The sequence below is a fragment of the Stylophora pistillata genome, chromosome 9 (genome assembly GCF_964205215.1).
Source record: "Stylophora pistillata chromosome 9, jaStyPist1.2, whole genome shotgun sequence".
Lineage (NCBI taxonomy): Eukaryota > Metazoa > Cnidaria > Anthozoa > Scleractinia > Pocilloporidae > Stylophora > Stylophora pistillata.
This window is the reverse complement of record NC_142527.1, coordinates 27,259,606-27,274,336: the sequence shown is the minus strand read 5'-3', so window position 1 is coordinate 27,274,336 and position 14,731 is coordinate 27,259,606. Positions and strand designations below refer to the sequence as shown.

Here is a 14,731-nt window from a genome sequence, read left to right as displayed (position 1 = left end):
GTTTTATTCAGAAAAAACGATATCTTATTTTACACACGAGTTTGTGATTGTGAGGGCCCTCGGTTTAATTTCTTGCAGATAACTTCGGAAGGTTATTAAAGGTGAGCTCAGTTCTGCAAATATAAATCTATCGTAATACCTGTTTCAAAGGGAGAAGTCCTGACGATCGATTCTTACTGATCGAGGTTGGAAGTGCTGACACGTACGTTAAAGTTTGTTCCATCTAGATGTTTACAGCTATACTCTTACAGTTTTGATCGTTAAAACGAAGTTGTTGTTGTTTTATTTTTGGTATCACCTTCTGCTAACAAAAAAACCTCCGAAGCCAGGACTTTTACACTTACAATGTAGAGTGTGCCGCGAGAAATGCTCTTTACCTGGCCTCACATAAAAATTTCGGGCCTACTAGCTTTATCTAACGAGTCAATTGATTAGTAAACAACTGCTTCAACAGGGGTTTGGGGGGCAATTTTCAAATCCATGATACGTAATCTGTAATAGAGAGAAATGTAACAACAGGTGTGACACCATTGATGTTTTAGATATATCAAGCTGTGCCTCATTTGTTTAGCCAATTAACGTTAATACTGTAGACATGTAAAATCCAAATGTAAAAATTGTGCTCGCGGCAGGCAAGTTCTCGTTAATGCTACACTGTTTAACGAAAGTGGGCGGGGCAGTGCCGTGTAAATTTGGGCCCATTCCACAGATCGATGGTTTTCATAGTATTCGTTTGAGTATAAAACAGAGGTGGAAGGCTCTTGTTTTCTTGGTCAAGATGTGTATTATGTTTCTATTTTTCTTCAATTGCTATACTTAAATAACATTTCCTTTCATAATATAAGAATTATGTTTTATCCATCTGTAAAGTTAGCGAAAAATGACTGGATTGCATTTCACTTTTTCAAAAAAGGGAACACAACGACAGATTCTTCCACAATACTTTTTTTTATGAAGAAATTCAGTTACCAGGATTCAAATGATTTGTCAAAGTTTCTAGTAGCCGTTTTTTTTTTTGCAAGGCCTTTTCTGTTATAACGCCCTACTGTGGCCAAAAAGGGTAATTCAACGCAAAGAGTGGGATATGCAGAATACTGACTTGACCTAAAGCTGTGTCGTAGTGAAAACCAGCTATCATGGACAGAAAATATATTCAGGTCAGTGTCAGTAGATGCACTACTGCGCACCCACCCATCCCCTGACTGATTAACCCTGAGGGGCAGGTGCGCAGGAGCGCAGTTTCTCAGGTACTCACATGCAAGTCAGTATTCTGCATATCACATGTCATCATGTAAATAAGAGTGAGCAACTGAGTGGGCGAGCGTCCGTAGACAAACTGGTCAGCAGCTTGTGCCTAAATCCTGTTAAAACAAGGAGTGAGGGATACGAAGTGGAAAGTGGGAATGGGAAGAAGAATATTGTTCGATCTATTGAGTTCGATTTCGGAGAAGTCTCCACTCAGAGACGCCGCCATAAGTTCGAGATAGCGCTAGACCTCAAATGTATTATCATAGACAAGTGTTCCCCTGGGGGAGGGGGGAGGTCTATAGGCATTTTGGTCGTGTTACGATAAAATGAACCTGATCCCTCCATGAGGCGCTATAACATTCTTAGACCCCGCCTCATTGGCAGTTAACTGGCAATCAATTTTCTTTGCCCCCTCCCCCAACTTTATACTCTGTTGGAGACGAATGATCCTCATTCCGTTTTCTCTGAAATCAAGTGATCCCAATATCCTCCACCCTTCCCCCGCAAGGTGATAAATAAGGGCTGTTCCTATAATTTACCTACGTGAAGTCATTTCAGGTTAGAAATTGACATTGACATTGTTTCCATATTTGTGGGAAAATGCTTCTACAAACTACTAAGCAATTGACACAGATTTTGTTTACAATAATCGAAACCTCATAACAAAGTGTTAGCGGCATTTCATTATGTAAACATTCCAGAAAAATGAAGATACCAGCACCTTAAACGTTTGCTGATTTATTTGTCAAGAAAATACTTGGCAATTATGTTGTACACCAAGCCTTTTATGATGGAATGTTTTCCTGTTTGCTCAATCGAGGATGATATCAGGCTACTCAAACTATTCAGTATCAACTGCTCTCTCGACGAGGGATAAATCTTTTCGTCAAGAAATTATCGTCCTGTGGACGATTGCTTAAATAAGATTAATATCAGACTAACAAGGAATAAAACTCATTTTTATCACTTAATAATATCTGTATTTGAAACACGCTGCATCGATAAAACTTAGCATGTTTACACAAAATCATGAACTGTGGCATCGGTTGATTTAAATAGTAGCGCCTCTTAAAAATACAGAATGGCTAATAAACCGATATTTAAGATAGAGAAGTTGCGACGCGCGAGGCTTCCGCGTTTGGTTCCTGCCACGTGATAACGCGCACGACTAACTAACGTGTGACTGTCGCGCGCGATAAACTAGCGATCCGCGAAGCGACTCGATTGGAGACAGAAGAGTCAGCTCTCGCAAGTCACCTTGCGTAGAATTAAACATCAGAGAACGAAAGGCTCACAGAAAGTCGGTCTTGTAAATTGTTTCTCCCATAAGGATGCATGAAGCATCAGTCTTTAACAGCTACCATCGACTGAAACGAGTTATTATAATGAATAGAACAGGACCGTTGCATGAGTTTACCTGGTGTTATCTAAAGAACACATGGATTTAACTTCTTCGTGCGACAATGAGTATTCTTCTACAGAGGCACTCTCACATGTTTGACGGTTGTTCATTTCTGACAAAATCAGGTAACAGTCCCAGTTGACATGCTACGCACTTAAACTAAACATGGGTCACGGTCTCACAATGGCATGGGACTTCAGACAGATTAGACAGGGTAATAAAAAAAACAGCGAGAGTAACAACTGAAAAAAATTCAAGTACGGATCTTGAAGATTTTACAATGAGAGAACCAAGGGTACGTTTGGGAGGGAGAGAGAAGCTACGCCTCATGTCTAAATCCGTGTTTGACATAAAACCCGCGACCGTGCATAAGGCATACGGTTTAGTCGGGATCCTTATTAATCTCGCTCCCAGACCTCCTTTTCTTCACACCTTTGGAACGAGGTTGAACATATAGGGAATATATAGCTATCAAACTCCCAAAAAATTGACATTTTAAAGCTGCGATATTTCCATTTACAATAGTTTCTTGGAGGTTCCCATCTGCCAATCTTTGTTTGTTTTTCTGTCCTCTTTTGATACGTTTCATCAAGAGAATACAAACAGTTTATAATCTTTTGTTTACAGTTTGTAATCTCTCGGTTCCATTCATGGACAATTCCTTCTGCAAATAAACGTTTTTACTGAAGTGGCAACGTTTTCTCTGCTATCATATTTATTACCATGTTTATCTGCTTCGAAACGTGTCAACAAAAAGCCTTTACAGAGCTCAGTCAACGGCTTTTCGAAAACTCTTTAGGGTGCTTTTATCTCGTAATATTTGCTTAGCACATTGGAAAAACAAAGACGGACTGTTTTCGTCGTCTAGACACTTATTTTTCTGTCGTTAGAAAAAGAAAACAAAAAAAAAACTCTTTCTTGGGCTGGAAAGGCCAATAAATAGGACTAGAACTTTAAATTTTCCTTGCCTAACAATTAATCTTATTTACCACGTAATGTAGGGGTTGAATTCAGACAGTCATTCATGGAATTTTAAAAACACGCTTCCTTCAATCACCTATGGTCGATCGTATTTTGATTTCCTAACAAAAACAAGCTCTACGAGACAGGCTGTTGGATTTCATCCATATTTATCATAATTTTGTTAACGCTTGGCTGCTATTTTTTCAATCATTATCAGTCTGTTTTTTCCGAAATAAAGAAAACAAAAACAATCATCCTTTCAACTGAATAAGAGTATTGTTTTTGCACATTTCTCATAACAATAAGGCAGTCAAGGTGTGTTTCTCAATTTCACCGCTGCCCTGATTGAAATTTGAATGATTCAAAATGTTTGAGACTGTCCCAATGTTGTTTTAATGATGAGAAATTCGTTTAAGATATTTTCTCTTATTACGATAAGCAAGGTCTGATAACTTTTATTGTGAAGTAATTGTTTTATGCAGCCTTCACCATGGATAAATCAGTTTCTTTTCTTAACGTTCGTATTTCTCAAGAAGAGGAGATCGGAGTGCGGCGGTAAAGCGAATGCTTCAGTCCACTGGCCGTTTTCACAACAGAACATTTGAATAAACTGGAATTTTATGCCAAACTGGAAGGAGAGCCTTGCCTCGCTGATGCGTAAAGGAACAGTCAGTGGATTAACGCCGCGAATTCTTATAATTCAGATTAGTGAAAACAAAATATGCTGATTTGTTGGGCCGGAAAGATATAATTAAACGCTTTATTGAATATAAGTTATGGAAACCTTACTCTTCTTTTGATACCTTATCATTCCCTATTCTAAGTGTTAAAGCAATTTCTATAGGCGGGCGACAATAGCTATATTTAAAAATAAATTAATCAAAGATTTAGAAAAACACTCGTGTTCTGTTTGTTAAACAAAAGAACACGAGTCAATGGCGTTCTGCTTCACCAAATTTTATCTCGGAAAAAATGATACCTGAATCTTCGATTATTTACCTATTTATTTCAGTCATTTTCTTCTGCTTCGCAAAGCTTCCTTCATCGCTAAGGATATCACGGAATACTTGTGCGGGAACAAAAAATTGGACAAGCGAAGCAATTAGAAGCCGAGAAAAATTGAATAATGTAGAAGATTGAAACCACTTTCAAATGAAGGAGTTGAAAAGTCAGCCCTACTTTTTATAAGATCCATAATTGTAACGAAACTATCAGAAGTTTAAACCCGTTCTCGTTGTCAACCACGTTAATTGCTTTAAAAGAACTTTATCGCGACTGTTTGCAAACAAGCGCTTTGGGCTATTTACACCGCGTGAAATAGACACCTGAACAGAGCAGTGTCTTACAAAGAGAGAGACCTGTTTGGCGCTACCCCGGAGTCATGCAACAATTAGCAACAGAGTGAGCAGATAACGGCAAAATGACCGGCAAAACGTCGCCGAGATGACAATTTCGTTACTGCCCCCCCCACCGAGGCAAGTGAGCTGTAACGAACCTCATTGTTCGATTGTTGTTCCTCCGTGGGAATCAAACTTGTACTACAGCCAAAACATTTTGCGCAAAAGACAGCAGGTCGCAAATTAGACAATTTCTTCGTCGTCACCCACTGAGCTAAAGTGGCCGGTCTACGTGCCGAATTGTTCTCCGCCCGTGAGATAAGTCACTTGTTGCCCACCAACTGAGTCAGCTAAGTTGCTTTGCGGATTTCCGACAATATGGTCTGATACATGGGGGGCCCCACGTTTTAAAATTAAGCACGCTTCTAAAATTTACATTTCCTCGAGAAAACATAGAATAAGTAGAGCCCTTTAAATATTGAACAAATACATACTTTCGTCTAAATAAAGTTCAAACAAGTAAGTTTCATCGAACGAATGCGATACGCCCTAATCGAACTCAAACTAGGTTCAAATGTTTATTATTCCTAATATTTCTTTTGGTGAGTACACTGTGATCAATTGCTGAACTGAAAGCAAGGTGAACCACCTTTAATCACGCAAAATTAACAACAGCTACAAATTTGTGTTGTATAACTACATAACTACATTATAACCACACTTTCAAATTGCTATATCTTTGTCCCTTCACCCTTTCTAAAACACACGTATCACCATACCACACAGCCATGCGAGTGATGTTAAAAAACGTTTAATTAAAAAAAAAACAGGGACTATAAATAATAACAAAAATAAATAACATCGCTTGAAAATATAACCAAACATACGCATATTTCTCTTAGAAGGAGATGAAATCCAACCTTGGATACAACTTTACTAGGGTTTAACCCTTAAACTGGCATGAGTGACCAAGACAGATTTTCTCCTTAAAGTACCAAGCAGGCAAGCCATGAGAATAAAGGAAAATATAAACGAGGGGATTTTCAGTTGATCCAATACGAATTCCCCAAACTTGCATCATAAGAATTGTATAGCAGACAGTAGTGAGAATTACTATGAAGATCTTGAGAGCGAAAGGTTACAAGTGACTTTTTCCATAGGCACCGACTCATGATGTGATAGGCGGCTATGCTCGAACAGGAACCGTAAGTCGAAATCCAGACACGAGAAAGAACCTGCGAACGGCGGTAAGAACTTCTATACGCGGCGGTCCAATCAATCCAAGCGATAGCAGTATTTGAACATCACGATACCTATTGATTAAACGCATTCATAACGATATTGCACCACGGTTGATCTTCTTCCACGCGCGAAAATAACGCACACTGTCCATTTTCACAGGCATAACGCGTCGTGCATGGTCGTATTTTTGCTAAAAATCGGGAAGCCGATAACCAATCACGTTCACGTATCTTGTAGTAATTTTCATTAGTTCGAAAAGTGCTCCGAACAATTCAGCTTAGAAGAAATGAGTTTAGTTACAGGAGTATCCAAACGAGACCACTGACAGGACACGTATGTAGGTTAGTGCGTAAGGATGTTTAAGTTTCTTAGTTCTTTGCTATGTCGTAAAAAAATGACTTCCAAAAAGTATGACAGTTAGTTTAACCGGGTATACCATTGACCAGGAACACTTTGGAGGATGAACCAGCGCCCCGACTGCTCAATGAGTACATCTAAAATGAAAGAAAGACACGAGGATGTTCAGCAAAAGAGCAGAAGCTTTACGTATCTTTTAGGAGACAATAAATGGTAATTATTTGAAGGATAAGTTTCTAAATTCAAGTCGCTGACTTCCTATTCCTATGAGAGAGTGGTAACAGATAACTGGACACATTTATAAAATAACCCATTCAATCGATGGAGCCTACAGTATTTTTTTTTACCCTTAAGGAGATAACTACCGTTTCGTCGTGTTCTCACGTTTATCCCTCGCACCCTCGACCAACGGAGAGTGTTTCACACCTTTTGTTTACCATTACGACATGCTTCCTCATGAAAACAAAAATGCCTCTTGTAATCAAGACTGCCTGCAGTGAGTACCAACCGAAAGAACAAGAAAGTTTGAATCGACCTTCAAAAAAAAAACTACGATAAAACGCCCTTCAACCTTGGATTCCTCGGGATATAAAAGAAACCCCTCGGGTTATAAATAAAACCCCACGGAATACAAATGAAACCCCGGATTAAATGGGTCGGGTTGTTAAACACCCTATTGACACTGATCCTCATTTAAACTCGTTTAAACCCATATAAACTATGTAAATCTCTGGATTGACACTGCTGAAGATTGCGCTTAAAAGCATTAGGCCCAACATTGCATGATTTCTAAGCTGTCAAGGTTTGTCTTCATTAAAAAGCCATGTTTCTTTATTCTTACCTTGCGCCCTTTAGTTTCAATGCCACGCAAGAAAATGGGATGTCTGTATAACGCATGCGCGTACATGGCCTCCCTGAACTCTTGAGCTAGGGCAGTCTGTGCCCATTCGGCTCTCTTGTAAGATTCATTTTTCTACCACAAAAAGGGGAAATAAGTCAGAAGTATCAAGAAGCTAACTCCACACTAATTCGTCCAGTTCCTCACGTGGAATCCACATCAACCCTACCCGCCCTTACAGGTTCTAGTTCCTGGAAACTGATTTCTCTATCTTACCACGCAGAAATATTTTGACTTCTCTTCGAATTGAAGGATATTTGGCAGAGCACAAAAAGAAAAAGACTTGTTTGTCATGTGAAATAAATCGCATTTACAAGAAAATCTCAAATTATCTTTATCATCTTACCAGATCAGCTAGAGGGTACCGTTTTCTTATTGGCTCATCCAGGTCCAGGTACTTAAGCTCTATGTTGACTTGTCCCAGTGAATTGTTGCTGCCAACAGCTTCCTTGTCAAAAATGTGAAACAACACAGCCCTACCGACAAACACGGGAAATCCAAGAGTTGAAACCGTTGAAAGTTGCACTTACGTTTCCACCATCATAACGTTTGCGGCAAAAACTAACTTTAGACTTAAGAACTGGGTCGTTCAAAGTAAAATTGCAAAGATTTTATCCAGTGACTATATACTTCATCACGAAGGCCCACAAACCAAAAATCTGTCCCAAGGAACGCAAAAACTAACTAATAACTTCCGGCTGCAAAGAGCGTTTAAGAACGAATTTCCAATCGTTCCGACGAGGTCACTTGGAAAATTTTTTCATTGGGTATTGAGCCTTTAGCTACAATTATTAATATAATTATATTTTCCTTTCCTATTGGAGAGAAATTGAATACTACAGAGAATAATATATTAGATATACATTTCTTTACCTTGACGAAAACTCTTCCGGCGGAACAGTGAATTCAAACGTTTCTTCGAATTCTGGACACAACGTACCACTCACAACCTGAAGAAACAGCACAATAGTTTTGAGCTTGAGGATTTTAACGCAAGAGACACGGAAAGAGAGAGTGGTGGAAAACAATGAGACTTTTTTTTTCAGCCTAAGGAGCAGACAATTTATTATGCTCAATTTTTAGAGCCAATGAAGTATTTGATCGCTTTTATTCGTTAGCAATATTTCAATCGTAAAAAGGAGGCATACACAGGGGGCCTATTTTATTCAAAAGGTTAAAAGGGGCGTAACTGATTGATGATACCAACTTTTGGTTTCTTTTAAGCTTTTGATGAGCAGTTGGTTTGTGTTAGTGAATACCTTTTAGAGTCTTTAGAGGGTTGTCTAAGACTGCTTTCTCTGTAGTATGTGAATTTTTGTCTGCAGATCACATCAATATATTAATGGAAAGTGTTGACTACATTAATTAAATAAGTATGACATTGAAATGGATCAAAGCCACACAATCTTTGCACAGAGGATGTAGTGCTTGTTGGAGGCTCAACAGCATGTTCAAAAGTATGACAGCAATCTAGCAGCTCTATTCTAACTGGCCAGGATACTGTAAAAAGATAGTCAAGCAGAGTAGATACCACACAAATTATTCAAAAAAATTCCCAATAGCTGGTAGGCTAGCCAGTTGCCTCTTTAAAGAGAGAAGAGGAAATTAAACTTAAGACCTCCAAGATACAAATCTAACCGTGGAGGACATGAAAACCTAGGTCTAAAGATTACAAGACCTCAATAACAGATTAGCAATTTTCCTATTTCTTATGGTGTCAGCTGGAAAATTTGGTATTGGATGAAATAATAATCCCCTAATTGATTATTGCTTAACTCTAGTCACTTGTCTGTTTGATATTGTTAGAGGACTGATCCTGTGGGGAGAAATTCTGTCTTGACCACTCATAGAAGTAAAATGCTAACCCTTTAACTCCCAGAAGTGATTAACATGTAACGTCTCCCTTCGATATCCATACACTATCCACCAAACAGGTCATGAGAATACTCAGACGTATCAGGAAGAAGTTTTCATGTTGATCTAACACCAAACTCTCCTAACTAATTTACAAGGAAATGTGTAGCAGCTGGGGGGAAGAATTAAAGATCAGATCTTGGGAGAAGCACTTGGCCATGCTGTAACCACATCCTGTCAGTCTACAAGCCAAACACACCTTAGTTTCATATTGAAAACTGGTTCCAGAAATTGCACACTTGACAAAGGCATCAGACGTGTTCCTCAGTGTGTTTCCAGCCTTGACGTTGAATGCTTTGTGGATGGTTACTATCAAAGTTTCAGGTTCTTCATATTCAAGACTTATTTCTAATTCTCCTTTGATGCTGAAATCAGTCTGAAAAGGAAGGATAAAAAATATAAACTTACGTGTCTTGTCAAGATATCATTGTCTTTTTTTGCTCCATTGACATGTAGATTCCAAATAATTTATACACCTTTAGAATCAAAAATGGGATGTATTCTGAACTCAGAGTCTTAGACTTTCTGATCAAAAAACAGTGGGTAGGAACAAACCTTTGGTGTGTTGGTGGGAAAAATAAAATAACCCAAACATCCAAAAAATGGTGTAGTTGTCAGTCTTAGAGTTTTTCATAATAATTTGGATATATCAACAAAGTTGAAATGGTAAATTAGCCACCGTAATGATTACAAAAGCTGACGTTTCGAGTGTTAGCCCTTCGTCGGAGCGAAGGGCTAACGCTCGAACGAAGGGCTAACGCTCCGACGAAGGGCTAACGCTCAAAACGTCAGCTTTTGTAATCATTACGGTGGCTAATTTACCATTTCAACTTTGTTGATATATCCAAATGATTTCATTACTCCCACCGACGCAGCCCCAAACAGTTTCTTTCGAAACTATCAGCCTTTAGAGTTTTTCAGCAAAGAAAGGGTTTGATTGCATCTGATGACAAAATCTTTGCTCATAATGTACATAATGGAGCTTCATGAGGGGGATACCTATTTATTATATAGATACTGATGAAATACCAGGATTTCTCCTTTTACTAAAAAATCATATCTTCACCGTTCGCAGTGAAGATACTATTTTTATCTTTCACATGTGAGGATATTGGTGTGGCCATGGTTACCAACATAATTACCCAATTGCTGTTTCAAAATTGAATAAAAAAAGTTGTCTTTTATGTGGAAATTTCATCAGTATCTATATAATAAACAGAACATTACATGGCCGCTTGGGGATATGAATTTTATCTTCTCGTGCTGAAAGTATCTCTCACGAGTGAGTGCAGCGAACTCGTGAGAGATACTTTCAGCACTCGAAGATAAAATTCATATCCCCGCACGGCCATGTAATATCCTCTATTTCATTTCTATTTCCCTTTTAACTTGAGTTCAGTTCTTGTAGCTGTAGTTACACTGGTCCTAGAATCTGTAATTATTTACTAAAACCTCACTGATTACATCTATATTGCTGCCTTAACAAGATGCTAGGGAGCTAAAATAGAAAATATGGGGTTGAATTGGATGTCAATGCTACGAAGGATCCACCAGTAAAATATTTGTAGCATTGCTGTTCTTACATGCACAAACTAACTTGAAAATGCAAGATAACATTTAGATGAAATTCTTTGCCAAAAACTGTTCTCTACCTCTAGTTTTCCAAGAAAGGATAGAAACCTTTTGCAAAATAATATTCTTTGTTTTCCTTCTCCCAGAAACTTGGGCGAGGTTTAAAAACAGTTAATATTGATTTCCTTCCTCAAAAAATTGGATCAATTAATTTTCACTTTGAGTACATAAGTGGCAACTACAAAAACCCTGCTTTTTGTTGCATTAAGCAACAAGGAAAATTACTTCTTACTCTGGGAGGTTAATCACCAGCTAATGCTCAATCCTTTGCAAAGTAATCTGTTGCATTTTCCTGGCATTTTGGTTCACTTAATACTACTGGGCTGTGTTTTTCAAAGCTGGGTTAAGATAACCCTGGGGTAGTGTGAAATCTGATCGCAGATATGAAAGCTTTGAAATAAAATTCAGTGGTCAGAATTCTTTTTGTTGACAATCTGATGATTGCATGCTCTAAAATTTAACTGTGTGTTAAAATTTAGCCCTAGGTTAGTCCTAATTGGCCTTTGAAGAACTGGACCCTAAATAGGAAGAGGAACATTTAAAGGAATGTCCCCTTAAGAAAATGATATAATCAGATCACCATTTATGGCTCAAATCCAGACCTCTCGCTGCAAAATACACAGCATGTGGCCACCAAGTTTGTCATGTTTCTCTTAAAGGTCAAGACACATTAAGTCCATATTCAATCATTGAAAATTTCTGACATTATGAGATGCACTTAATAAGCAGTTATTGGATGAGGTTGAGCATGATATAATAAATTATCAAAGCTGGGGTTTGAGTTATCTGCTAAAGCCATAGGCCGAGGCATATAACAGACTTAAGGTTTGATAATTCCTGAAATCATGCAAGAATGGAATCCGATAACTGTTTTATCATATATTCTGCCAGAGAAAACACTTCTCTCTAAGTTTGCAGAATTTTGAGAACACTGGATGGACAAGGGGGCTTGGTAACAAGGCAGACTTTGAAATTGACATGACAGTCCAATACCTGTTGCAGAATGATAGCCCAATACCTGTTGCAGACATTGGGTTATCAGGTCAACATCACATGCTATTAATTATAGATTGAATGTATGCTCTCAACCAATCAGGGTTCCCATAGCAAGTCTAATCAATAATAACAGTAAGTGTGTACCGCAAGCTGAAGCATAAACCAATCCGTGTAAGTCCCAGTGCCAAGACTGATTGTGGATAAGTCCACTACACCTTCCCCATTGAAGTCATCTTCACCAAAAAAGTCATGGTCCCAGACTGCTACTCTTAGCTTTGTGTCTGCTATGCATGATTGATCCAATTGGAAAGAAAATATTTCGTTGAAAACTGGATTGAGTGTCTTGGACTTGTACCCTGTCTTTTTCTGTCCTTCCTCGTTCCTTAAAAGAATAGAGCTGAAGGGATTAGACAGAAGTATGACATTTGCATAAATAAAATTAGAAATGGTTTCATGTGTAATTGTCCTCAACTTGAATGAATTTGTTTGGTGAGCTTGTTTAACCTCTACTGATTTGCAAGGGAACTCTGTAAATTTTAATGAGAGTGTAAGAGCTAACCTTTTTGATGTGATGCAAAAAGAAGAAAAAAACTGTATTTGTCATTGGTAGACTACGTCAATAGTTAAATTTTATAAAATAACACACTTACATATCTGGGACAAGATCTAACACAGCATATGGGTCTGACTTTCCATTGAGATCTCGGGGAACAAGGTCTCTAGCTCGAATGACTTTAACTAGTAAGAGCTGTTGTTTGTGATTGTACTTGAGAGACAGTTGTATATCTCCTTTAATATCTCCACTATCAGGTTGTGTCACAGTTGGGTCCATGCGCTTGTAGAGTTCTTTGATAATATCTGTTCCGTCAAGCTAACAAAGAGTCTTAAATGAGCAAGTTTATGTACAATACATATATCTTATTAAACAAGCGCGAGGGCTGTACTGGGAGAATATTGGCCCGAGGTCCGTACAAAAAAGACCGAGGGCCGATGTTCTTCCAGTACGGTCCCGAGCAAGCTTGGTTAATAAGAGATTTATTATATGACTGAGGTTCAAAGGGACACAGGTGCGGTATCATTCGGGACCATTCGCAACAGTGCCCAGTCCAATACTGAGAGAATATTGACCGGCAATAGTGCATTTTGATTGGTTGATTTTAGTTATTGGCCCTCTGACTGCCCGAGTAGTATAATAAATTTTAATACTGACAACAGTTCAAAAGTTTTACGCCTGTTTCCAGAGTCTTTCTTGTAGTGCTTAAAAGTCAATCGTGTTAGCCTCTGAGTGACAGGAAAAAAGAGAAACTACATCCTTTTAATAAAGATGAGACAGCAAGTGAGGCTGTGATTACAACTGAGTGGTTTCGACTTTACAGAAGGGAAAGTTTTGTAGACTTTTGTTGAGGCCAAGGGATAGAGAAAACTAACAGCAGCTCCTCTCGGTAGAGAACTTCACAGGCGAGTTAAAGTTACCAATTATCTAATATTCAGTCCGTATGGAATAAACCTTTGGAAATTTTTCTCAAAAGTGGAGCTCTGTTGTTTGTAAGTCGTACCTTTGAAGGATTTTTTTCTTATCCAAACATAGATTAAGTGGCTAAGAAATCATTACGGAATTTTGCCCTGCAAGTTGTATCGAACACCTTGCAAATGGGTAATGCATGCTTTCGACTCCAGATACCTGTTTCTGGAAACACGCTGTGTTCTTCTCTTTACTTTTGATCTTCAAAAACTTGTTTTTAGCTTCCACTAATTTCGTCATTCCAGTCATGTCGTTTGTAGGAAGGTTCGCATTTGCGGCCGTACGCGGTCTAACATCTTCAACAGCCGTATTGTCTTCATCGGCTGCAGTCCACTGCTGCCTTGATGTACTTGCTCCCGTCCCCATTATTGGTCACCGATCCTGTTCACTTCTTGTTCACGCTATAGGATATTTTTCCTTCAGACATGCATTGTTTACTTCACTACTGTGGAAGCCATGTTTCAGAAATACTCTGATTTCATGACGTAGTCATGACGTAACGGTCATAAATTTGGGAGGGGGTTAAATAGTCTCCTTCGCAGCCGCTCGGGCCGGAGTCACGCAACGCTCCCCGTCCCCACGCGTGGGGACGGGGAGCGTTGCGTGACTCCGGCCCGAGCGGCTGCGAAGGAGACTAGGGGTTAAAGTGCCCATGAGGTAATAATTTTCGTACACCATTTTGTTCATTTTCACGTTCAGCGTGTCTCCTTCATCAACTCTACCAAATTTCAATTTAGTCCGAGCACCAGAAGTGTCTTTTTTGGGGCCGTTAAATTCGCAAACTTCAATCGTGCAGGAATATTTGTGATCTGCTCCGAACACTTCTCGGAAGACTGTTTTGAGAGATCTGTCCTCTTCGAAGGATCTAAACGAAGAATTCAACCGCGTTCAGTGCCTACCGTTCAAAAAAAGGGACAAGAAAAACCGTCCTTAGTACGATCTCGACGAAAGGGAAGTTCATTTATTTGTTTAAGCAGGTTGATTAATTGGCAGCTGTAATAGCTGATGTGGACCTGCTGTCCTAACCCACCCATCCCACCCCAGGGGAGGACATCACACAGTAATCTCGTGTGTGGGAAATTTACGTCTCCTGCCCCAACCCTGCAGGAGACGGGACCTCCATTTATTCGTCCCTATCCGAGAAGACTAGAATATCTAACCATTTCTTGATGTTATAGAAAGGTAGCAAATTCTTCTCAATTATTTTAAAACCTTGAGTG

At 38.9% G+C, this 14,731-nt stretch overlaps 1 protein-coding gene and 1 long non-coding RNA gene across 3 annotated transcripts in view; one reads left to right on the top strand and one right to left on the bottom strand.

Annotated features, from left to right (window-relative positions):
- LOC111322437 (uncharacterized) overlaps positions 1-6,775 on the top strand; it is a 35,053-nt gene extending 28,278 nt beyond the window's left edge. For both annotated transcript variants that reach the window (XR_002694061.2, XR_002694062.2), the window contains exon 3: positions 4,096-6,775. This is a non-coding gene — a long non-coding RNA (uncharacterized LOC111322437). The remainder of the gene's footprint in view (positions 1-4,095) is intronic.
- On the bottom strand, positions 5,746-14,015 carry LOC111322436 (synaptotagmin-10). Its single transcript, XM_022925536.2, has 8 exons — positions 13,671-14,015; positions 12,640-12,860; positions 12,134-12,371; positions 9,561-9,737; positions 8,321-8,397; positions 7,794-7,923; positions 7,391-7,522; positions 5,746-6,686 (listed from the first exon to the last, which is right to left on the bottom strand). Exons 1-8 carry the CDS (start codon positions 13,875-13,877, stop codon positions 6,615-6,617), a joined length of 1,254 nt encoding a protein of 417 aa, XP_022781271.2. The 5' UTR covers positions 13,878-14,015; the 3' UTR covers positions 5,746-6,614.
- Positions 14,016-14,731: the final 716 nt, after the last annotated feature.

What these genes read in the sequence shown, in the direction of transcription:
- LOC111322436 (XM_022925536.2), bottom strand. Translation starts at nt 13,877, where the DNA reads ATGGGGACGGGAGCAAGTACATCAAGGCAGCAGTGGACTGCAGCCGAT. An exon ending in CAGCGTGTTTCCAGAAACAG is followed by an intron (nt 12,861 to 13,670) that starts GTATCTGGAGTC and finishes ACTCTTTGTTAG; the next exon opens with CTTGACGGAACAGATATTAT. An exon ending in TTGAAACTAAAGGGCGCAAG is followed by an intron (nt 6,687 to 7,390) that starts GTAAGAATAAAG and finishes CTTTCATTTTAG; the next exon opens with ATGTACTCATTGAGCAGTCG.